This window comes from Nycticebus coucang, chromosome 10 (assembly GCF_027406575.1).
Source record: "Nycticebus coucang isolate mNycCou1 chromosome 10, mNycCou1.pri, whole genome shotgun sequence".
Lineage (NCBI taxonomy): Eukaryota > Metazoa > Chordata > Mammalia > Primates > Lorisidae > Nycticebus > Nycticebus coucang.
Genome location: NC_069789.1, coordinates 102,439,939 through 102,465,216, shown reverse-complemented (window position 1 = coordinate 102,465,216; position 25,278 = coordinate 102,439,939). Strand labels below are relative to the sequence as shown.

The 25,278-nt window shown below is 40.2% G+C and overlaps 2 protein-coding genes across 2 annotated transcripts in view; one reads left to right on the top strand and one right to left on the bottom strand.

The window, feature by feature from the left end:
* Window positions 1-5,567: 5,567 nt before the first annotated feature.
* On the top strand, window positions 5,568-6,509 carry LOC128595692 (olfactory receptor 10Z1). Its single transcript, XM_053604497.1, has one exon. The coding sequence runs from the start codon at window positions 5,568-5,570 to the stop codon at window positions 6,507-6,509; it is 942 nt and encodes a 313-aa protein (XP_053460472.1).
* Window positions 6,510-7,629: 1,120 nt separating this feature from the next.
* The window catches only part of SPTA1 (spectrin alpha, erythrocytic 1), an 89,878-nt gene continuing 72,229 nt past the window's right edge, over window positions 7,630-25,278 (bottom strand). The window contains exons 44-52 of the mRNA XM_053607951.1: window positions 23,179-23,475; window positions 22,116-22,228; window positions 20,673-20,690; window positions 19,594-19,645; window positions 18,235-18,422; window positions 17,252-17,305; window positions 9,429-9,575; window positions 8,535-8,679; window positions 7,630-8,023 (exon numbers count right to left, since the gene is read on the bottom strand). Of these exons, the coding sequence (XP_053463926.1) occupies window positions 7,865-8,023; window positions 8,535-8,679; window positions 9,429-9,575; window positions 17,252-17,305; window positions 18,235-18,422; window positions 19,594-19,645; window positions 20,673-20,690; window positions 22,116-22,228; window positions 23,179-23,475 (1,173 nt within the window). The 3' untranslated portion in view covers window positions 7,630-7,864. The remainder of the gene's footprint in view (window positions 8,024-8,534; window positions 8,680-9,428; window positions 9,576-17,251; window positions 17,306-18,234; window positions 18,423-19,593; window positions 19,646-20,672; window positions 20,691-22,115; window positions 22,229-23,178; window positions 23,476-25,278) is intronic.

The window sequence follows — 25,278 nt, the reverse complement described above, 5'->3', positions numbered from 1 at the left end:
ATCAACATTGTAAAAATGTCTATACTACCCAAAGCAATATGTAATTTTAATGCAATTCCTATTAAAGCTCCATTGTCATATTTAAAGATCTTGAAAAAATAATACTTCATTTTATATGGAATCAGAAAAAAACCTCAAATAGCCAAAACATTACTCAGCAATAAAAACACACCAGGAGGAATCACGCTACCAGACCTGAGAATGTACTATAAATCGATAGTGATCAAAACAGCATGGTACTGGCACAGAAACAGAGAAGTAGATGTCTGGAACAGAATAGAGAACCAAGAGATGAATCCAGCTATTTACCATTATTTGATCTTTGACAAGCCAATTAAAAACATTCAGTGGGGAAAAGATTCCCTATTTAACAAATGGTGCTGGGTAAACTGCTAGCAACCTGTAGAAGACTGAAACTGGACCCACACCTTTCACCATTACCTAAGATAGACTCTCACTGGGTAAAAGATTTAAACTTAAGACATGAAACTATAAAAATACTTGAAGAAAGTGCAGGGAAAACTCTTGAAGGAATCGGCCTAGGTGAATAATTTATGAGGAGGACTCCCCAGGCAACTGAAGCAGTATCAAAAATATACTATGGGACCTGATCAAACTAAAAAGCTTCTGCACAGCCAAGAACATAGTAAGCAAAGCAAGCAGACAGCCCTCAGAATGGGAGAAAATATTTGCAGGTTATACCTCCCATAAAGTCCCAGAGTCCACAGAGAACTCAAACGTATTAGCAAGGAAAGAACAAGTGATCCCATCTCAGGGTGGGCAAGGGACTTGAAGAGAAACTTCTCCAAAGAAGACAGACGTGCAATCTACAAACACATGAAAAAAAGTTCATCATCATTAATCATCAGAGAAATGCAAATCGAAACTACTTTGAGATATCACCTAACCCCAGTAAGAGTAGCCCACATAACAAAATCCCAAAACCAGAGATATTGGCGTGAATCTGGAGTAAAGGGCACACTTCTACACTGCTGGTGGGAATGCACACTAATACGTCCCTTCTGGAAGGATGTTTGGAGAATACTTAGAGACCTAAAAGTAGACCTGCCATTCGATCCTATAATTCCTTTACTAGGTTTATACCCAGAAGCCCAAAAATCACAATATAACAAAGACATCTGTACCAGAATGTTTATTGCAGCCCAATTCACAATTGCTAAGTCATGGAAGAGCCCAAGTGCCCATCGACCCATGAATGGACTAGCAAATTGTGGTACATGTATACCATGGAATATTATGCAGCCTTAAAGAAAGATGGAAACTTTACCTCTTTCATGTTTACATGGATGGAGCTGGAACATATTCTTCTTAGCAAAGTATCTCAGGAATGTAAGAAAAAGTATCCAATGTACTCAGCTCTACTATGAAGCTAAATTATAGCTTTCACAAGAAGGCTATAACCCAACTATAGCACAAGACTATGGGGAAAGGGCCAAAGAAGGGGAAGGGAGGGGGGAGGTTATGGTGGAGGGAGGGTAATAGGTGGGGCCACACACACACACACACACACACACACACACACACACACACACATCGTAGAATGGGTATAGGCAAAACTTACTAAATGCAGAATACAAAGGCCTACATACACTAACTAAGAAAATGCCATGAAGGCTACGTTGAACAGTTTGATGAGAATATTTCAGATTGCATATGTAACCAGCACATTGTACCCCTTGATTGCACTAATGTACACAGCTATGATTTAACAGTAAAAAAATAAAATAAATAAAAAGAATTGTGAGTTTGAAGCTTTCTTGCCTATGAGCAGTCCCAAGCACACCCCACCTAACTCTCAAGATGGCAGATAATAGAATTTAAAGCAGCATCAAAATTGGATGTGTAAAAGGGAAATTGTATAAGTAAGAGAGCTACAAAAGAGATGAAATACAGAATCTGAGTATTATCTCTTCCTAAAGCTCTGACTTATCACAGGGAGCCTTGTGAGAGAGGAAAAAAAAAGGGGGGGGGGAGAGGAATACACTCTTGAGTGAATAAATGACTCTTGGTGATAATTGCGAATGTGATCTGCCTTTGTCTGAGTGTGTTTACTGACTACTGTATGATTTGAAGGCTGCCAGTAGATAGCTTGTTGATTTGAGTTATCAGACAACAGATCTCAGGAGCACCAAACCACCCAGAGATTTAGGGAAATACAGAGAAAAAGAGTCTCAGGATCTGAGAGGAAACTATGTAGATATTTGCTGAGGGCTAAATCACATAAGCAGCCAGCAAAACAGCACGTACAGATTGGAGACAACCTGGAGACAGGACTAGAAGGAAAGACAAAAGAAAAGAAGCAGCATCTTGGAGCCAAACAAAGTAAGCAGTGACAGCAATTGCTCCAAGCGGTAAGTGAGAAATACTTTGCATTTTTAGCCCAGGGAAGTTAACTGCTTGCTAAAAAAACAAGCAAACAAACCCTCAGAAAAAGAAACACAATAGATTTCAGAATCATTACAAAGTCTTTTCTAACATGTTCAGTTCTCAACCAAAAATGTTTAATTATACAAAAATTTGGTAAAGTGCAATCCATACTCAGGAAAAAGATAGTATCAAACCCACAAGCGAGCTCATGCTTTGATTTTGCAGTCTTCACATTAGATATCAAAAATATATTCAAGGAATGAAAGGGAAATATGATGATAAGGATTAAACAAGTAGATAATTAGTAGAGAAATGGAAATTATAAAAAAATTAGAAACCTAGATCTGAAAATATAATAGCTGAGCTTAAAAATTCATGAAATGAACTCAACAGCAGAATGGAGATGAGAAAAGAAAGATGAATTTGAAGCTAAATCAGTAGCAATTACCTGATCTGACGAATACAGGGGGAAAATAAAAACAAAATGAAAAATTCTTCAAGACTTTTGAGACAGCATTAAATGGTCCAATCTATGTGTAATTAGAATCTCAGAAGGAGACAAAGAAAAAGGAAGAAAGATTTTTGAAGAAATAATAACTGAAAACTTTCCAAATTTAGTGGAAAACATTAGCTTTCTCCTTTAAGATACTGAGCAAACCACAAGTTAATTACAATCAAATTTATGATACTGAAGAGAAAATATCAAAACAAGAGAAAAATGACCCATTACATAGAGCATAGTAATGACAACATTTAATGGCAACATTCTTTTCAGTAACTTTGGAGGATGGGGACATTGAAAATGACACATTGAAAGGTGAAAGAAAAGAAACCTTGATAATCAGTAATTTTATATTTGATAAAAGTACATTTCACAAATAAAAGAGAAATGAAGACATTTTCAAATAGATAAAAGTGTAGATAATGTGTTACTGGCACACCTGCTCTATGTACCATGAATAAGAAGGACTGCAGGAAAATAAAACTCTCATTTTCACTTAGACATGCAAAAATGAATGAAGAACTCTGAAAATAATAAATATTCATTAGATTAAAAATATTACATATACATAATTTTTCTTAATGCTTTACAATACAGAAATTTACATGAAAGGATCTGTGTCATTGCAAATTTTCTCCATTTGTCTGGAAATAATTTAACTGGAAATAATGTTAAGTTTAAGTAAATTATTTTTAAAATATATGCTATCTTATCTAGACAAACAACTAAAACAATGGTACAAGAAAATTCTAGTAATAAAGCCAGTAGTTAGTTATACCCATATTATTTGGTGTTTCTACATCTTACTCATCTTTTGCATCCTCTTAACCAATACAGAGTACCAGGGAACGTATGGTAATTATGAGAAAAGTCATCTTGCGTCTATTTGCTACTGTGTCACCTATTACCTCAAGTAAGTTACTTAATTTTTACATGGTTCAGTTTTCTTATCTGAAAAATAGGGATAATAAATAATAATCTTTACATATTATAGTAAATCTATATAATCATGTCAGTTGTTTCAACTCTATCAGATTCAGTTTCCTCTTTTATAAAATATAATTGTTAATACTATCTCATTAAGTGGTTATACATTTCAAAAGATTTATCATGTGAAAGTAATTAATGTTATATTTGGCACATAATAGATATGTACATTATTGTTTGAATCACAGTCCTAGCATGTCTTTGTTTACATTCTCTTTTCTAATTTCCCCCAAAGGATATTCCCAACTAATGATAAGATGTAGGCACAATTAGATGTACTTCCTGAAGGGGTGCCCACTGGGACTGGGGAATCCTCGAGAGACAAGCTATTTGGATAGAAGGTATATGTGAGTCACTACTTAGGGCTAGGGATGTGGAAGGTTTCTTGGTATCATTTGGGGACATTACTCTGCTCAGGGTAGGAGTTACTGAGGTGGGCCTCAGGTTTTCCCTGCTGGACAGCCTGCCAGAGAAGTCCAGCACATGGCTGCTGGAAAATGGGACATACTCTCATTATGAGCATCTTCGGGTGAGTGAAGAATCCGCCCTTTCCCAATTTCTCCCATTCTTTGATTCACAGCAGATCTTTGCAAGGCAGCAGCCTTCTGGCTGATCTTTGGGCTGAGAGACCAACTTGCCCTGAGCACCGATTCTCTCTTCGGCGCTCAGTATGGCCTCATATGTAAAATGAGCCTTCCGTACCTTGCCCAAGGAATTTGGAAAGGGTTAAAAATAGCTCCAAAGAAAGGTTGTATAGACCGTTTGACACATTTTCATCACACTGGTTAACATAGCCTTCCTGTGTATGGTGCCCCACGATCACATTAGTGGACACAGCTATGATTTAATAAAATAAATAAATAAATAAATAAAAATGAAATGCCAAAAAAAAAAAAAAAAAAGAAAAGAAAGGTTGTATAGATGCAAATGAGTGCCACAGACCAAGTTGTATCTCAGTCTAGATCGTGTTAGTGAGTGTCCCACAGGATTTGAGGAGAGTTCTCAGCGCAGGAGAGAAGTGATGTTAGATTAGGTCTCACCATTCTTGTTCTTGCCGCCTGGTTCTGTGTGACTTCAAGAAAGTCACTTCACCTCTCTTAGCCTTTGTTGACTGATCTATAAAATAATGTCCATCAAGCCCTCTACCTCCACCTCAAATTCTAATAGACAATATATTTATGTCCACGTGTGTATTCCTATGTGGCTGTGCATACGTAGGTCAGTATGAACGTATATGTCATCACGTCTCTACAAATTTGTGTGTTACCCAAATACATATGTATTTGTGATATAAGTGCATGACTAATATATATGCAGAGATGGCCATTAGTGGTAAATGTACAATGCATAATTTTGAATGTATGAGTACAGTTAGGCGTGAGTGCTTTATATGTGACTGTATATATGTAGTCATATGTATGTTTGTGTGCAAGTGTGTGCATATGAACGTTTATGATGATTATGTGTATGTTTACTCACACACATGCGCAGGAGAATGGATCCATACATTTCTGACTATTATAACAAACATCACTCGGAAATTTGAAATGAGTCTAAATCAGAGCTTCCTTTTCAAGTTACAACAGGCACAAGGAAAAGAGAATCCATGTCCTCCTGCCTTTGAGAGAAGCTGGGCATCTGCTTACAAGGTGGAAAGGAAGCAACAAATCTATGAGGGCCATCCCTCAGAATGGGGCTGACCAATGTGACCTCCTGGAGGGGTTTTGTCTTCCTGGGCTTCTCTTGCTTTGGAGAGCTGCAACTCCTGCTTTTTGCCCTGTTCCTCTCTCTGTATGTCATCACCCTGACCAGCAATGTCTTCATTATTGTAGTCATCCGGCTGGACAGCCATCTGCACACCCCCATGTACCTCTTCCTTTCCTTCCTTTCCTTCTCCGAGACCTGCTACACTTTGGGCATCATCCCTAGGATGCTCTCTGGCCTGGCGATGGGGAACCAGACTATCTCCTATGTGGGCTGTGCTGCCCAGATGTTCTTCTCTGCCTCTTGGGCCTGTACCAACTGCTTCCTCTTGGCTGTCATGGGCTTTGACAGATATGTGGCCATCTGTTTTCCACTGCATTATGCCAGTCGCATGAGTTCTGCCCTCTGTGGCCAGCTGATTGGTACCTCCTTCCTGAGTGGATATTTCTTTGGCCTGGGAATGACGCTGGTAATTTTCCGCCTCTCATTCTGCAGCTCCCATGAGATCCAGCACTTTTTCTGTGACACCCCACCAGTACTGAGCCTTGCTTGTGGGGACACAGGACTGAGTGAGCTGGGGATCCTCATTCTCAGCCTGCTGGTCCTCCTGGTTTCCTTCTTCTTCATCACCATCTCCTACGCCTACATCCTGGCAGCGATCCTGAGGATCCCCTCTGCCGAGGGGCGGAAGAAGGCCTTCTCCACCTGCGCCTCACATTTCACCGTGGTCATTATTCACTATGGTTGTGCCTCGTTCATGTACCTGAGGCCCAAAGCCAGCTATTTCCTGGAGAGAGATCAGCTCATTGCCGTCACCTATACTGTGGTGACCCCTCTCCTCAACCCCATCGTGTATAGTCTAAGGAATCGGGCTGTGCAGGCAGCTCTAAGAAATGCTTTTCAAGGGAGGCTGCTGGGTAAAGGGTGAAAGCTAGCCCATAGGGACATTCTCCCCTGAAAAGGCTGGGCATGGATCAGGAACCCAGGCCAACAGGCCAGACATTCAGGGGCTTAGGCCAAAGCTGTCTCACTCTCAGGCCACTGGCACAGCCCCATCTTGCCTCCTGTCCTTCCTCCCGGTAGCAGGATGCAGAAGCTTTTGTTAAAGGGGCTTCTATGACAGGATGTGGCTTAAACTAAGGAAGGATTGACTTCCAAGCAGAGAAAGATATTGACACTAAGGATTGTAACTAAGTGACAACATTCACATATTGGGAGGTGGGCTCTTTGTACAGAATGCTAGCAGTTTTACACAAGGTGAAGGAATGACCTAAGAATTCTCACTGGCAAGTGTCATCATCACCTTTAGCAAGTCAGATCAGAATGTCAAAATTTAAACCTGTTCAGACCCAAACCTGGCTTGAAAATTTTGGGAGGAAGACTCGCCTTTTCTTGCTTTTTAGTTTAATTCTTAACTTTATAAACAATTGCACTGACTCTAATAGAAATAAATCCAAGTAAATATTCTTTATATCACAGTAAAATTTAAGAGGAAGTTCAGGCACACTAAAATCCCTGACTCAAACATTATAAAAGGTATCCATGTAACAAAAACATTTGTATGCCCTTAATCTTTTGAAATTTTAAAAAGAGGAAACACAGGGGCTTGGAGGACAAGAAGGGGCCCAGCTGTGTTAGGATTTTGCCATTCTGAGAGTAGTAACATTGGCTATGATGGTGATGTAAGTAAAAGAGACAGATTGGGAAGAAAACAAGTGTTATGCTGATCTCCGTGGGGTTTCATTTTACAGGCTAAAATACTGATATTCTGGGGAATATGAAATATCTTTATTTTCAAATGTAAGAACTGAAACATGTCTTAAAACTAAAAAGAAATTACGTGTAGATGACCTTGGATGTTATGTACCTATTCTGTCATGACTCTTCTTTACAGTGTGATCAGCTCCCCTCTCCAGATGATGATACAATTCTCAGAAATACATTTAACTTTGTCCTATTTAAAAAATACTGTTTTTCAAATAAGAAATACTTTATTTTATAATCATAACAAAACAAAATGATAAAGATATGCCAAACACAGAAAATAAAAAAAATAGAGACCTTGGTACCCTTCCACAGCTGCTACTTATATACTAAGAAAATCCATAGCCTCCTGTCCTACAGCTCTTAACCCCTTCTAGCCTCCTTCACCACCCAGTTAGAGGTTCTTCAGGTACTGCAATAAATGTAATAAACACACACACACACACACACACACACACAACTATTTCTTCATCCTCCACATTTGCCCATCCCTTTCACCTCCTGGGACCTCCCACCACACTAAGATTTTCTATCATCCATGGGAGCTGCTGATCCATTGCCAAAGTAGGAACTGGTGAAGCCAACGTAGTCATAGCCAGCAGGATGGCTGCGGCCCCGTGGGTCCATGTACTGCTGCATGTGTATGGTACAGAATGACACTTGCTCTGGGGTAAGGGCCTGAAAAGCATAGAAAAAGAAAGATACAGGGACAGGGATTCAAAACAGCTGGTCCCTTGGGGCTTCCCCTATGCCATAAATGCAGGAGGTGGGGAGACTTTGGCAGAAGCAGCAAACCCTGCTCCAAATCCATATCTTTCTCCTAAATCATAATTTCTAATGAGCAGGACCAAACCATCAACTTAACTCTTTACTAATGAAAAAAGCCCACTCCCCTTGACCATTCTGCACGTCTCATTCCATGCATTTGGCTTACTGAATAGAAGGAATGAGAACGAGTCCTGAATACTGAGTTGCAGATTTTGGATGGACTGATGTGCAGTAGAGAGCCACTGCAGGACTTTTGAGCTGGGTCCAAAAGAAATGAAATGATGATCAATGCAAATGACATTCTGCACACTGGAAGGAAAGGAATGGGTGGTCATAAGATGGGGGTCATCAGATGCAGACCAGGTGATCATAAGATGCAGATTGTGAGGAGGCCTGTTGGGGAAGGTGACCAGAATCTGACCTGCTTCATGTCCTCTTTGGTAATGTAGGCCTTGCCCTCCGCCAGGGCTTGGAAAGCACTCTCTACGTCATCGCTGGACTTGATGTTCTCTGACTCCTTGTCAATCAGGAAGGAGGTGTAGTCCTCCAGTGTGACATAACCCTTCCTGTGGGGGAAAAGGACCAGTTGCTATGCCCTCTTGGGTCACAGCAGGAGGAAGGGGCCCTCCATATTCTACCCACTGTGTCAGGGACAGAGGGAGGCCTGACTCTCCAGTGCCTCTTCCACCTAGCTGAGACTCTGGGTGATAGTCCCCATTTGACCCTCTCCTCATCCTTTTACAGATAAATGATCAATGTTTACTAAGCTTCTGACTCTCGGCCCATTCATTCAGCCTGACTCTTCACAGGGTTTTGGAATTTCCCATCAGCACCACCCTCCAGGTACCTCAAATAATTTCTGATCTGCTTTAGCCCTTGGTATTAGAAAGACTTTAGTCCCTTGACTAAACCTCTATTTTCAGCAACTTGAAATCTCTATTAATCTACCACACCCTGGAAAGCACACAACCTCCACCCACCCCTCTGCTGCCCTCTGAATCATCCACGTCTTCTTAACACCTCCTATAAAGGATTCTTTTCTCAAGTCTCACCCTTAAAGCAACTGGAAATTTAGGGATCAAACACAGATAATGAATTGAGCAAACTGCAGAACTAGTGCCTGTGTTGAAGTCAATGCTGTTTACTTCTGAGTTAATCTGGAAAGTGCACCAAGCGTTGCCCACATCACCGTCGTTCCTGTATCTTCCTGTCCTCAGATGACTGAATTTCATGTTATATGGATCATTTTTCTCTCCGTACATCTCCCAACAAGCCCCAGTCCCTCCTGTAGTTTGACTCTGGGTGTCCCTCCTACCTCCCTGGGTCCACAGCATTCAGGAACTTTTGGAACTTGGGCTCAGGTTCATCCTCCTCCACCATGGGCAGGTAGTAGTTAAGTCCTCGCAGGCAGGACCGGAATTCTTTGTGAGTCAAGCGCCCTGTCAAATTATCATCAAAGTGCCTAAAAAATGTAAACATTATATCAAGCTCAATAGAGAAGCAAAATGGAGCAGAAAGGAGCATGTTTTGCTGCATCAGCGGGAGCTTTATTAACATCTCGTAAAGCTGTCAGAGAACTGAGCAGAGAGCCTAGCGGGGTCTCTCACATTTTTTTTTTTTTTACTTTTTAAACAAATGGATAGAGGTAAAAGAATAAAATATTGAGAATGAAAGGAATGTTTTTTTTTTTTTCAAGACAGTTTCACTTTGTCAACCTCGGTAGAGTGCCATCGCATCATAGCTCACAGAAACCTCAAACTCTTGGGTTCAAGTGATCCTCTTGCCTCAGCCTCCCAAGTAGCTGGGACTACAGGCACCCACGACAACACCCAACTATTTTTTTTTTTTTTTTTTTTTTTTTAGAGACAGGGGTCTCACTCTTGCTCAGGCTGGTCTCGAACTTGCAAGCTCAGGCAATCCACCCTCAGCCTTCCAGAATGCTAGGATTACAGGTGTGAGCCATCTCGCCCAGCCTAGGAATGTAAATATATATATATATATATATTTTATTTTATTTTTTTTTGAGACAGAGTCTCATTATGTCACCCTCGGTAGAGTGCTGTGGCATCACAGCTCACAGCAACCTCAAACTCTTGGGCTTAAGCAATCCTCTTGCTTCAGCCTCCCAAGTAGCTGGGTCTACAGGCGCCTGCAGCAACGCCTGGCTATTTTTTTTTTTTTTATTGTAGTTGTTATTGTTGGTTAGCAGGCCTGGGCCAGGCTCGAACCTGCCAGCCCTGGTGCATGTGGCTGGCGCCAAAACCACTGAGCTACAGTCATCAAGCGTAGGAATGTATTTTTTTTTTTTTTTTTTTTTTTATTGTTGGGGATTCATTGAGGGTACAATAAGCCAGTTACACTGATTGCAATTGTTAGGTAAAGTCCCTCTTGCAATCATGTCTTGCCCCCATAAAGTGTGACACACACTAAGGCCCCACCCTCCTCCCTCCATCCCTCTTTCTGCTTCCCCCCCCCATAAACTTAATTGTCATTAATTGTCCTCATATCAAGATTGAGTACATAGGATTCATGCTTCTCCATTTTTGTGATGCTTTACTAAGAATAATGTCTTCCACTTCCATCCAGGTCAATACGAAGGATGTAAAGTCTCCATTTTTTTTAATAGCTGAATAGTATTCCATGGTATACATATACCACAGCTTGTTAATCCATTCCTGGGTTGGTGGGCATTTAGGCTGTTTCCACATTTTGGCAATGGTAAATTGAGCTGCAATAAACAGTCTAGTACAAGTGTCCTTATGATAAAAGGATTTTTTTCCTTCTGGGTAGATGCCCAGTAATGGGATTGCAGGATCGAATGGGAGGTCTAGCTTGAGTGCTTTGAGGTTTCTCCATACTTCTTTCTAGAAAGGTTGTACTAGTTTGCAGTCCCACCAGCAGTGTAAAAGTGTTCCCTTCTCTCCACATCCACGCCAGCATCTGCAGTTTTGAGATTTTGTGATGTGGGCCATTATCACTGGGGTTAGATGATATCTCAGGGTTGTTTTGATTTGCATTTCTCTAATAGATAGAGATGATGAACATTTTTTCATGTGTTTGTTAGCCATTCGTCTGTCGTCTTTAGAGAAAGTTCTATTCATGTCTCTTGCCCATTGATATAAGGGATTGTTGGCTTTTTTCATGTGGATTAATTTGAGTTCTCTATAGATCCTGATTATCAAGCTTTTGTCTGATTGAAAATATGCAAATATCCTTTCCCATTGTGTAGGTTGTCTCTTTGCTTTGGTTATTGTGTCCTTAGCTGTACAGAAGCTTTTCAGTTAGGTGAAGTCCCATTTGTTTATTTTTGTTGTTGTTGCAATTGCCATGGCAGTCTTCTTCATGAAGTCTTCCCCCAGGCCAATATCTTCCAGTGTTTTTCCTATGCTTTCTTTGAGGATTTTTATTGTTTCATGCCTTAAATTTAAGTCCTTTATCCATCTTGAATCAATTTTTGTGAGTGGGGAAAGGTGTGGGTCAAGTTTCAGTCTTTTACATGTAGACATCCAGTTCTCCCAACACCATTTATTGAATAGGGAGTCTTTCCCCCAAGGTAAGTTCTTGTTTGGTTTATCAAAGATTAGGTGGTTGTAAGATGTTAGTTTCATTTCTTGGTGTTCAATTCGATTCCAAGCGTCTATGTCTCTGTTTTTGTGCCAGTACCATGCTGTCTTGACCACTATGGCTTTGTAGTACAGACTAAAATCTGGTATGCTGATGCCCCCAGCTTTATTTTTGTTACTAAGAACTGCCTTAGCTATACGGGATTTTTTCCGGTTCCATACAAAACGCAGAATCATTTTTTCCAAATCTTGAAAGTACGATGTAGGTACCTTGATAGGAATGGCATTGAATAGGTAGATAGCTTTGGGAAGTATAGACATTTTAACAATGTTGATTCTTCCCATCCATGAGCATGGTATGTTCTTCCATTTGTTAATATCCTCTGCTATTTCCTTTCTGAGGATTTCATAGTTTTCTTTATAGAGGTCCTTCACCTCCTTTGTTAGGTATATTCCTAGGTATTTCATTTTCTTTGAAACTATGGTGAAGGGAGTTGTGTCCTTAATTAGTTTCTCATCTTGACTGTTATTGGTGTATACAAAGGCTACTGACTTGTGGACATTGATTTTATATCCTGAAACATTGCTGTATTTTTTGATGACTTCTAGGAGTCTTGTGGTTGAGTCTTTGGGGTTCTCTAAGTATAAGATCATGTCGTCAGCAAAGAGGGAGAGTTTGACCTCCTCTGCTCCCATTTGGATTCCCTTTATTTCCTTGTCTTGCCTAATTGTATTGGCTAGAACTTCCAGCACTACATTGAATAGTAAAGGTGACAGCGGACAACCTTGTCTGGTTCCAGTTCTAAGAGGAAAAGCTTTCAGTTTTACTCCATTCAGTAAAATATTGGCTGTGGGTTTGTCATAGATAGCTTCAATCAGTTTTAGAAATGTGCCACCTATGCCTATACTCTTCAGAGTTCTAATTAGAAAAGGATGCTGGATTTTATCAAATGCTTTTTCTGCATCTATTGAGAGGATCATGTGATCTTTATTTTTGCCTCTGTTAATATGGTGGATAACATTTATAGACTTGCGTATGTTAAACCAGCCTTGCATCCCTGGGATGAAGCCTACTTGATCATGATGAATGACTTTTTTTATGATAAGCTGTAATCTATTGGCTAGGATTTTGTTGAGAATTTTTGCGTCTATGTTCATGAGTGAGATTGGTCTGAAATTCTCCTTTTTGTTTGGGTCTTTTCCTGGTTTTGGTATCAGGGTGATGTTTGCTTCATAGAATGTGTTGGGGAAGATTCCTTCTTCCTCAGTTTTTTGGAATAATTTCTGCAGTACAGGAATAAGCTCTTCTTTGAAGGTTTGATAGAATTCTGGAGTGAAGCCATCTGGACCAGGGCATTTTTTGGTTGGAAGCTTTTTTATTGTTTCTTTGATCTCAGTGCTTGAAATTGGTCTGTTCAGAAGGTCTATTTCATCCTGGCTAAGTCTAGGGAGAGGGTGTGATTCCAAATATTGATCCATTTCCTTCACATTGTCAAATTTCTGGGCATAGAGTTTCTGGTAGTATTCAGAGATGATCTCTTGTATCTCTGTGGGATCAGTTGTTATTTCCCCTTTATCGTTTCTGATTGAGGTTATTAGAGATTTTACTTTTCTATTTCTCGTTAGTCTGGCCAATGGTTTATCTATTTTATTTATTTTTTCAAAAAACCAACTCCTTGTTTCATTAATTTTCTGAATGATTCTTTTATTTTCAATTTCATTGATCTCTGATTTGATTTTGGATATTTCTTTTCTTCTACTGAGTTTAGGCTTAGATTGTTCTTCTTTTTCCAATTCCATAAGATCTCTTGTGAGATTATTGATGTGCTCTCTTTCTGTTTTTTGAATGAAGGCATCTAAAGCAATGAATTTTCCTCTCAAAACTGCTTTTGCAGTATCCCACAGGTTTTGTTAGCTTGTGTCTTCATTGTTGTTATGCTCAAGGAAGTTAATGATTTCCTGTTTTATTTCTTCCTTCACCCATCTGTTATTCAACAGAAGATTGTTTAATTTCCATGCCTTTGGGTGGGCTTGAGCATTTTTGTTAGAGTTGAGTTCCACCTTTAGTGCCTTATGGTCTGAAAAGATACAAGGTTAAATTTCAATTCTTTTGATTCTGTTGATATTTGTTTTGTGTCCCAGGATATGATCAATTTTGGAGAATGTTCCATGGGGTGATGAGAAGAATGTATATTCTTTATCTTTGGGGTGGAGTGTTCTATATGCGTCTATCAAGCATAGTTGTTCTAGGGTCTCATTTAAATCTCTTACATCTTTGTTCAATTTCTGTTTAGAGGATCTGTCCAGCTCTGTAAGAGGTGTGTTAAAGTCCCCTGTTATGATGGTATTATCAGATATCATATTGCTCAGACTGAGTAAGGTCTGCTTCAAGAATCTGGGAGCATTTAAATTGGGTGCATAAATATTTAGAATTGAAATGTCTTCTTGTTGTAGTTTTCCCTTGACCAATATAAAGTGACCATCTTTGTCTTTTTTGACTTTAGTTGCTTTAAATCCACATGTATCTGAAAATAAGATTGCAACTCCTCCTTTCTTCTGAATTCCATTTGCCTGAAAAATTGTCTTCCAACCCTTGACTCGGAGCTTTAATTTGTCTTTTGAAGCCAGGTGTGTTTCTTGCAGACAGCAAATGGATGGCTTGTGTTTTTTAATCCAGTCAGCCAATCTATGCCTCTTCAGTGGGGAATTCAGGCCATTAACATTTATTGAGATAATTGATAAGTGTGGTAGTATTCTATTCGTCTTATTTTGTGAGAGTCCATTGCTTAGTTTTGTCTTTTGCATCAGTGTGGAGGTTAGGTTCTGTCCTTTGATTTCTGAGTTCTTACTTTGCTGCTGATCCATTGTGGTGGTCAGTGTGCAGAACAGGTTGAAGTATTTCCTGTAGAGCTGGTCTTGTTGTGGCGAATTTCCTCAATGTTTGTATATCTGTAAATGATTTGATTTCTCCGTCAATTTTGAAGCTTAGCTTAGCAGGGTACAGAATTCTGGGCTGAAAATTGTTCTGTTTAAGTAGATTAAAGGTAGATGACCATTGTCTTCTTGCTTGGAAAGTTTCGTTAGAGAAGTCTGCGGTAACTCTGATGGATTTGCCCCTGTAGGTCAACTGGCGCTTACTCCTGGCAGCTTGCAGAATCTTTTCTTTTGTCTTGACTTTGGACAGGTTCATCACAATGTGTCTTGGAGAAGCTCGGTTAGAGTTGAGGCGACCAGGGGTCCGATATCCCTCTGAAAGCAGTGTGTCAGAATCTTTGGTGATGTTTGGGAAATTTTCTTTTATAATATTCTCTAGTATGGCTTCCATTCCTCTGGGGCATTCTTCTTCCCCTTCTGGAATTCCTATAACTCGTATGTTGGAACGTTTCATAAAGTCCCATAATTCTGACAGTGAACGTTCTGCTTTCTCTCTCTTCTTTTCTGCCTCTTTTACTGTCTGAGTTATCTCAAGAACTTTGTCTTCTACCTCTGAAATTCTTTCTTCTGCATGGTCTAACCTGTTGCTGATACTTTCCATTGTATCTTTAAGTTCCCTAATTGACTGTTTCAGTTCCTTCAGGTCTGCTATATCCTTTTTATATTCTTCATATCGTTCATCTCTTATTTGATTCTGTTTTTGGATTTCCTTTTGGTTATTTTCCACTTTATTAGCAATTTCCTTCATTGTTTCCATCATTTCTTTCATTGTTTTCAACATGTGTATTCTAAATTCCCTTTCTGTCATTCCTAACATTTCTATACTGGTGGAATCATCTGCAGTAGCTACCTCATGGTCCCTTGGTGGGGTTGTTCTAGACTGGTTCTTCATGTTGCCTGGAGTTTTCTGCTGATTCTTCCTCATGAGTGGTTTCTTTTATCTGTTTCCTTGCCCTAATTTTCCTTTCACTTCCTCTTGCTCTTTAAGTTCTTGTGCCTGTGGACTAAGGGTTACAGGACCAGAAGGGTGAGAAGGTTGAAGAGCAAAAAAAGGGGATGAAAGAAAGGAGGACCGAGTGATAAGAAAAAAAGAAAGATAGAGAGAGGAGAGGGGGTGGGTATAAGGAATATTGACAAAAAGAAGAGAGGCACAGAAAGAGGAAGACAGGGCAATATAGGTGTACAGTAGGGTACTTTGACACAACCTTAAAAAACCCCACCTTCTGGGGGTGCCCAGTTGCGTGGTTCCCTTGAGGTCAGCAGCTCTTTGCTAACCTGATCCGACATAGTACCCCACCTCCACCAAGTAGAGAGGAAAGACAAAAATGCTATAAATCAAACCAAAAGAAGCAAACAGAAAACTTTACGGGGATAAAATTGGGTGAAAAACCAAATTATATCGGTAGAAACACTAGCAAAAATGAAGTTGAAGTTATTAAAAAAGGCAGCAATGGGAAATTATAATTAAACTAGGAAAATTGAGAAAGGAAAAGGGATCTGTGTGGAAAAGATTGAAATTAAAAAAACAAAAGAACATCAGCAACGTCAAAATAAAGAAACAAAAAAAACAACCAAACAAAAAAAAAAAAGAAAAAAATACAGAACCAAAAACAAAGCAGTTTGTATATGTTATTGAATATTGTCTGGGCAACACGTGGTCTTCTGGGGTGTGAGATGTTAGTCACAGTTCTGATACGACTGGAGGCTGCTGATTTCTCAAACCCCAGCAGGTAGACACCCTAAATCTCTCTTTAGCCTACTTAAAAGGCACTTTGAACTTGTAAACTTGCTGAGCAGAAGCTTTCCCAGCTTTCTCACTGGAATCGCTGCTGAAGTGGCTATCCACTTACTCAGTGTGCCAAAACCGGTCTCACTCTGCCCCTGAGGGTTAGGGCTGCAAGGCGGCTCAAACCCCACCCTTAGGCTACTTGGTTGCTGGGTTACCAGCTCCCACCCGTTAGTAGCTCTGCAACCCTGAGGGCGGAGCTTGCCGGGGCAGATCACTGACAATGGATCCGGGTGACCCACCGCCAAACACTATTAGTTCCGTCTGGCTCAGCGGCTCTGACTGGGGCCCTAGACAACGGCCAAAGTTCTCCGCACTCCCGCTCAGGCCTTCCCCAAGGCAGTTCAACTCAGTGCCAAGTCCAAGGACATCAAAATAGTTCACAGGTAAGGCCTTTCTGGTTTGCAGTCTCGCTGCTACTGAACTTACAGTTGTGGGCGGGTTTAGATGGATTGAACACACGCGACCACTTGCCGGTTTTCCACTGTTTTTAGTCCTCCTCTTGGGGTCCAGAAGTCTCTCGCTGACTCCCTGTATCTTCATAGGAGTGATGATAGGCAGTTCCCACCAGCCAGAGATGCCTGGAGTCCTATCTCCCCAGACTCACGGTGCCCAGATGCAAGGAAGCTGTTACTCGGCTGCCATCTTGCTCCGCCCCCCAAGCGTAGGAATGTATTTTTTAAGAGCAAAACTTTCACAGGAATATTGTATTTAAATCCATGACTGAAACGAATTAGCATATCCAGGGCTTCATTTAAGATCCCACCAAACCACATGGAGTGGGAAGAATAGTAGCTATTTGTAGACTCATTCTGAGGGGTCTGGTGAACAGAAACAGCGGTAAATCATACTCACTTATAGACTGTGCTAAACTCCTTTAGGGTCTCTTCACTCACACCTATGGTGTCCCTGAAAGGAAGAGCATGAATTAACCCCTGTATATAAACAACAGGATAGGAGAGGCCATGCCACATGAGAGAAAGAGGTATTGTAATGGACAACTTGCTAATTGAATAACCTAGTTCAGGGATTGGCAAACTATGGCCCATGGGCCAAATATAGCCTGCCACCTGCTTTTATGCAGGCATGAACCAAGAGCGGGGTTTTTGTTATTTTTTTTACATTATCATATGGTTGAATAAAATAAAAAGAATACATTTTATGAAACATGAAATTCAAATTTCAGGGTCCATAAATAAAGTTTTACTTGAACACAGTCACGCTTATCAATTTCTGAATTATCTACAGCTGTCTTTTCATTAAAATAGCAAAGTTGAAAAGTTACAACAGAAGCTATATGACTCATAAAGTCTAAACTATGTATTATCAGGACCTTTACAAGAAAAACGGTGCCAGTCCCTGAGCTGGATTAAAATGTTGCCAAAAAGTTATTGAGACCTAAAGCTGCATTGATATAACTGATTTTTTTTTAGAAAGACTAGTGTCTACTTTTCTACTCTATTTGGCCACATTTTAAATGTTTCTTGGATTCTGGATATTACATTTAAGGTAAAGTTTTATAAAGGGGAATTTTTTTTTTTCTTTCTGAGATCATGTAAGGTGGGTAAGAGACTCTAAGAAATTGGATACAAGAGTCAGTTGTTGCCCAGACAGGGTAGACACAGGGCCATGAGGCACCCTTTTATTTTGTGATGGAAGTCAGTCTAAAGAGAAATAGTCATTTTGGGGGGCAATACAAAGAGAGCAGTGGTTTGAGAGAAGGTGGGTGCATATCTCTGGAGCAGTTCTTCTGTCTAGCAGTGCACATCCTAGCCCTCAGTTAAGCCCCAATACCTACTGCCACCTGTGCCCTCCCGCCTGCCCACAGCCCCCAGTACTTGGCCTGGATCTGCTGCTCCAGGTTGCGCTGCATCCGCGTCCCCAGCTCGTGGAGCTGGTCCCACTGCTGGGCCAGTCCAATGGTGCTGTACTTGAGGTCGAGAACCAGAGCCTCTTCCAAGTTGTCCCCCAGGTCCTCGATCTTGGTCAGTTGACGCTTCATCGCCTGGATCTCCTTCTGCTTTCGCTGGAAAAAAGTCAGAAAAGGCAACTAGTCACCAAGGCCACCAGCTCCAAACTTTGAGGTGGGTGGGAATATAGAGGATGCTGATGAATTCGAATTTCCCTTAATTGCACCTTTGCAATTATTTCTAGGGATCTTCTGGTCCTCTGTGAAAAATGAACTGCTCAGAAAACCCCTTTACTTCTAGAAGTCCTCATTTATGAAACAGTGGGAAGTTTCTGTGAGATTATTCCTGTCATTTAAGTATTCAGTAGTATAGAAATCTACGAGTTAGCAGTTGTATTTATATTGCTAATATAAAACAGTAGAATTCACAGGATCCACACATTATGGGCGCCACTGATCTGCGCTGGGCCTTGTCTGCACTGGAACTTGTCTGCACCACTAACCCTGGTGAGTTCTTAGGCTCCCTGAAGCTCCCCAGTGTTCAGTTCTAGGCCTCCTTTATCAGCTTGGGCTGATGTGGACGGGCCACTCCAGTCATCTGGGTACAGAATACCCCAAGTTTCTGTATCTTAACCATGTTTTTTCCTTGAGACTATATTGTTCCCCAAGGAAAGGAGGGGCAAATTGGTTCTGATGACAGTGGGATGCAGTGAAAACAACCTTAGAAATTACAAGTTTGTGGCCCTCCAAAGGTCAAATCTATCTGACATTGTAATCTTTAACATGTACTTGCTTTAGCTAGGGAGATATTAGATTTAATTGTTTTATTTTTTCTCCTGGAGGAGGAATAATAAAAATAAAGTTGAGGAACATTGTTCTAGACCATTGCTTCACTCAATTGTCAGAAATTCTCTAGATTCAACTGCGTCATCTTACCACATCAGATAATAACAGAAATTGCCAATGTTGCAGGTTGTAGGATAGGAACTTTTAAATTTGTTTCTTTCCTTAATTATTGTGGTAACTCTAAGGTGTAGCTATTAACTCCTTTGTACAGATGCAGAAATTGAAGTTCAGAGATATAAGTAAATGGAGGCCCATCTTCTTGAGTTGGTGGCCGGTGGCTAAAATTCAAATTGGTGGCAGGACTAGGATCACACACTTGGCTTTTTGACATTAGGTGATTTGTACTTGAAAGTATCACCAGAGTTGTGATTTTTTTTTTTTAAATTCTTGTACTCTTTATAATTCTGGCAATATCTTCAGCTAATGAATAAACATTCCTTACTTTATTTGCTTCCAACTGGGATTCCAGAGTTCCTGTTTCTTTGAGCAAAGATCTAGTTAAGAACAAAAAGGAAACATTACTCATAATATCAGAGGTCAGTATTTAACACAGACTTATCAACTCATGACTGCTCAGCTTTTCTGCTGCTTTTTCTCCCAAGCTATATGGCCTCCATGCAATGAAGTTCCACAAAGTTAAATTTCTTTTTTTTCTTTCCTTTCTTTCTTTTTCTTTTCTTTCTTTCTTTTTTTTTTGAGATAGAGTCTCACTTTGTCACCCTCAGCAGAGTGCTGTGGCATCATAGCTCACAGCAACCTCAAATTCTTGGGCTCATGTGTTCCTCTTGCCTCAGCCTCCCAAGTAGCTGGGACTACAGGCACCCACCACAATGCCCAGCTATTTTTAGAGACAAGGTCTTGCTCCTGTTCAGGCTGGTCTTGAACTCATGAGGTCAGGCAATCCACCCACCTCGGCCTCCCAGAGTGTTAGGATTACAGGTGTGAGCCACCATGCCCGGCCTCCACAAAGTTAAATTTCCACAGCCAAACCCTTCTGTCTGTTGGCAGCCTTGCCAGATTAATGAGAAGGGAAGGTTTCCCTACTTCTTCTGTCTCTGGGAGAAGAGTCCCCCATGTCCCTCCTAGTTCTTATTCTCAAGGATGCACTAACACAATGTAGGCCAACAGTCAGCCTACTGAGGAGCAGGTGCAGAATGAAGTATGAAGCATGAGCTTCACCTTCTCACCCCACATTGTATTTAAATACCATTATAATACTCACCTAATGTGCAGAATGCAAGGGTATATTTCAACATAACTAAGAGTGAATTTTAAATATCTTACCATAAAAAATAAGTAAGGTGATGGTTATGTTAATCAGTTTAAGCATTCCACATTGTATATCAAATCATAACATTGTACCCTATAAATGTATACCATTATGATTTTAATTAAAAATTAAATAAAAAAATAAACACCATGATATTGTAATGGGATGAACAGCCCTCAGCACTAAGACAGTCTTCATTGATTCTTTAAGAATAATACAACAACATAGACAGCATAATATAAAATACTGACCCATCCAGAAAGTAAGCCCTGGACGTGGAGGTCCGGAACGGGAATCGGAAGACAGAAAAGGGAAATCATATATTAACATGCAATAGTTCAAATTTTCTTATTTATTCAGATTTATGAAACATTCAAATCCTTGTCACTACAAAATGCGAATCTAACCACCCACTTTCACCAAAGCCCGTCCCACCCTGGGAAGCTCAGAGCCTCCCCTGAAGCTCCTCACCTCAGACAAAGAGCACAGGTGTCAGGCACATGCTCTGTGAGGGGCACACGCCATCAGGGCATGAAAAAGGAACCTCAAGGAGAGGCGGAGGAGGGTGCACTGTGTTTTCTCTGCCTTTTAAAAGATGTTTTTAAGACACTATACAGGGTTTCTTTTTGTTCCTTGTGTGATTTATCCTTGTTATTATGTAGAAACAGCATAAATCAAGGATTGTCTGACCATCACTCTTACCCTCAGAATACCAGAATTCTGACCCACCTATTATACACAGTTTACCAGCTTTGATCACTTATTCTAAAACATTGCACCCTCTAAGTCTCCTCTGTTCCAGGCTGCTTACCCCAGAAGATGTGACAAATGTTACCTTCATGTACAGAACATTTCTTTTTTCTTTTTTTTTTTAAGCCTGGTCAAGTGCATTTTTCTTTCAATAAAAATAATTAATCTCCTTCAATTCTCATTACAGCTTTAGTAGGCTGGCAACATAATAGCTTCACATCAAGTGTCCACAGTAGGCTCTGCTTCTAGTTGTGCCGGTAAATACATATGTGACCTTGAGAAGTCATTTTATCTACTTGAACTTCTTTCCATACTTGGAATTACAGGTAATAAGATCTGCTCCATGCACTTGTCAAGGTGGCTCAGAAAGTTAAGTGAGGGAATGGATATGGAAGTACTTTGTAAAGTGCAATGTGCCAGGCAAACATGAGGGATTTTTATTATTTTGGACTGAAATTACAAGCAACAGGAAGAAAGATGAGAAGATCAAGAAGAGAATAGAGAAGGGTACATAATGAGTTGAAGGATGAAAATCTTATTTCTCAATTTTGCACAGACTGATTCAGACAACAGTCAATTCCAAATATAAAGCACAGGCAAGATAGACTGCTTTTAGAACAGTGTATATGCTGTATGAACGTGTCTTCTCCCCTTCAGTCAGATATACATGGGTTGTTTCTTAAGTTTTGAGATACACAAAAATCAAGAAACATAAAATCTGCACAGATAGAAACAAATGAAGTCCTTCCAGGATCATCAATGAGCCAAGCAAGTAGAAACTCGCACAGGCCAATCAGAAAGGATGCTGTTGACTGTGTTTCTTGGAAGTGAAATAATGGACCATAACACATTCTGTTTCAAAACTTTTGTAGCGACCCCCTTATCCCTATAGTAAACAGTGAATGTGGCATAGAGCCCACAGGTTTGGAGGTTGCATATCCCACCTGGTCTCCTCGATCCACTGCAGGAAGGCGCTGGCATTCTGCTCAAACTCTTGACACATCTCAAAGTTCTTGACCTGTCTTGCCTCTTCCTTTTGCAGCTCCTGCTCCCGTTCCTAAAACCCCAATGCACGTGACAGGGTTCATGTTGAAGGCTTTCTATTTGCCATAAAAGAATTGTTGGTAGACTTAGCTGCATGTCTTCCTTCTCCAGGTCTAACGTATCTTCTACAGGTAATCCCTATGTGCTCGTATTTCTTGCAGCCCATCCCTTCATAGCTCCAAAATGTGAGGCTAGCTCCTGGCACTTCCCTAAGTATTTTCAGGAGTCTCAAACAAAGCCCAGTAACAAGCAAATGAGGGATAAATTTAATTTAAATAAACATAAAAACAGCCTTAATGGGAAAGGAAGTAGCAAGAGTTGCCATTAAAAAATAGTAATGTTTTTTTTCTTTTTTTTTTTTTTTTTTGTAAATGTTTTGGCACAGTAACTGAGATAACGCCGGAAAGGCTATGTTAACCACTGTGATAAAAATGTGTCAAATGGTTTATGAAGTGAGTGTATGATGCCCCATAATCATATCATTGTATACAGTTATGATTTAATAAAAAAATTAAAAAAAATAGTAATGTTATAATGAAATTTGTCTGTTAAACGTTTTAAATGTTTTATAGTTTCAATAATAAATATCATTATAGATAGAAGAAAATTACAAATAAACACATCAAAGGACAATTTTTGAGGTGCCTTGGATGGGGAGGAATATCTATACAAGCCTCATGAACTTGTCACAAGTCATCACTAGAACTATCTCTTGGAACTTCTGTTCACCACCTTGAATCATTCTCCAATGCTCACAACCATGAGACTGTTCACACTGTGGGGATCAGTGTATACCTGTTTAAAACATCTTTCCCATTTTTGTTATATGGTCTTAGTTCATGACTGTTGACCCAGTATAACTAATGGCATTTCTTTCTTTCTCAAAGTCTCCCAATTTAGATAATAAATTCAGTGGTTATGCTTACTTCAGACAAAGGAAGTTTCTGCTGTGCCCTGAGTTACCTTAATGATGTCATGCAGGTGCTTCCAGATTCTTTCTAGTACTTCCACTGTCAACCAGGTATAAGGGCTGGAGGGCACATTTAAGGCCTTAATCTGCTGGTCAAGCTCCAGTAAATAGTTGAAATCTGCTTGAGCCCCAGCCAAGGAGGCCAAGAAGTCCTTGTGGTCCTTCTGCAGCTGCCGGATCCCATTCAGGGAGACACAGTGTACGGGTTCTGAGACGTCCTCTTCAGCATTCTCACACCAGTTGTTGAAAGCTGAGGCTTTGTGTGCAAATTCCATGAATAGCTCCTCGGCCTGCAGAGAAAATGATATGTCTGTCTTTCCCAATAAAGCCTCTCAGCAAAAAAGACTGAGATTACAAATAACACTGTCTTCACATATTTGAAGGGTCAGCAATCTAAGGGGCAGAACTGATGCTGATACCATGTGATCAGATGAACAGACGTGAGTTACAGGCACAAACCCTGGGCCTGGCATTTTCTCACTGTGTGAAGTTGGTCAGGGCTTCCATTATTTACAAAGGAGGAGGCTGAATGACTTCTAATGTGACTGCAGCTCTCAGATTCTAAGAGTGGCAGGGGTAGTTTTCAATGATATGATTGCTTATTCTGAAGTCTGTGCTCCAATTCTACCTGATACATAATAAACACACAAAAATTGAAGTTAAATGAATTAATGGAAAGATGATTGAATAAACAACTGGGCAAATCTGTTTTATCATTTATCCATGTCCTCTGAGCTCCTGCAGGCCACATCCTGCTGACCTCTCCTAGAATATACTCAGTCATTGCCCTGTCTTTTTTCTAAACCTTGCTCAGGCATGCCATCTCATGTCTGACACTTTCAGACCAGTGCTTACACCTGTGTCCTGCCCGCTCACCTGCATCCTGAGCAGCAATCTGTGTATCCGTGCATTACTCCCTGCAGTTGCCCACCTGCTCTGAATAACACTAAACTGTCTGTGTTACTGAATGAGAAAACTAGCATGAGCTGTTCCAACAAGCCAGTGATCGGGGCAGCGCCTGTGGCTCAGTGAGTAGGGTGCCAGCCCCATATACCGAGGGTGGCGGGTTCGAACCTGGCCCCGGCCAAATTGCAACAAAAAAAAATAGCCGGGTGTTTGGCAGGCGCCTGTAATCCCAGCTACTCAGGAGGCTGAGGCAAGAGAATCACCTAAACCCAAGAGCTGGAGGTTGCTGTGAGCTGTGATGCCAAGGCACTCTACCGAGGGCAACAAAGTGAGACTCTGTCTCTTAAAAAAAAAAAAAAAGACAGTGATCAGAAAGTTTTAAACTTAAGATGTATCAGCGATTTGGGGTCAGCAAATTTTACTTCTAAAAGGATTTGTCTTGAGCAAATATGAAATGAGTTTTCTCTTCACACGAAGAGTATTAAAGAGAAAGAGGAGGTGGGATTGCAAAGGCATTATGCTATTACATCTTACCCCACTTGCATTTGAGCAATCTGTATGCTAAGACAGATTACTACAGAGAAAATTAACATGGCCCTTACACAGGATAGACACAAAAACCTATGAAGTACTTCATATTATTTTTATAACGTCATGGATTGAGTGAATATTTTAGAACTATTTTAAAATCAGAAAACAAAATAACAAAGCCTCTTATGGTTAGAAAATCAAGAAAAATACAGTAAGAATACAAAGTAGCTTCCTATGTGGAATGCATATATAAGCATAAAGCTGCTCATTTAATTGATTCAGTTTTTACTTAAGATTTGTTTCTGTAGGCCATGTATTTTTCAATAAAGTACAAATTAACTAAGAATCTAGACTGCCTGATTTTTATTCATGTATTTATTTCCTAATTTCTTTAACTATCTCTCTTGTTTCCAGTTCTGATTTCAAGATTGTTCTTTTTTTTTTTTAAGCACCAAAGGAAGCAAGAAAAGCTTCACCTTTCTTTGCCACGCCCATTGTAATCAAAGGACTTGTTCTGTAAAATTTGGATTCAGACAAAGGCTGTATTCAAGGATCTGGAAGGCCACATATGGTCTCAAGGCCCCAAGTTCCCAATCCTCAGCTGATCATACTGATTTTCATTTGTTATTGATATCTTTTATGGTCAACATCCAATG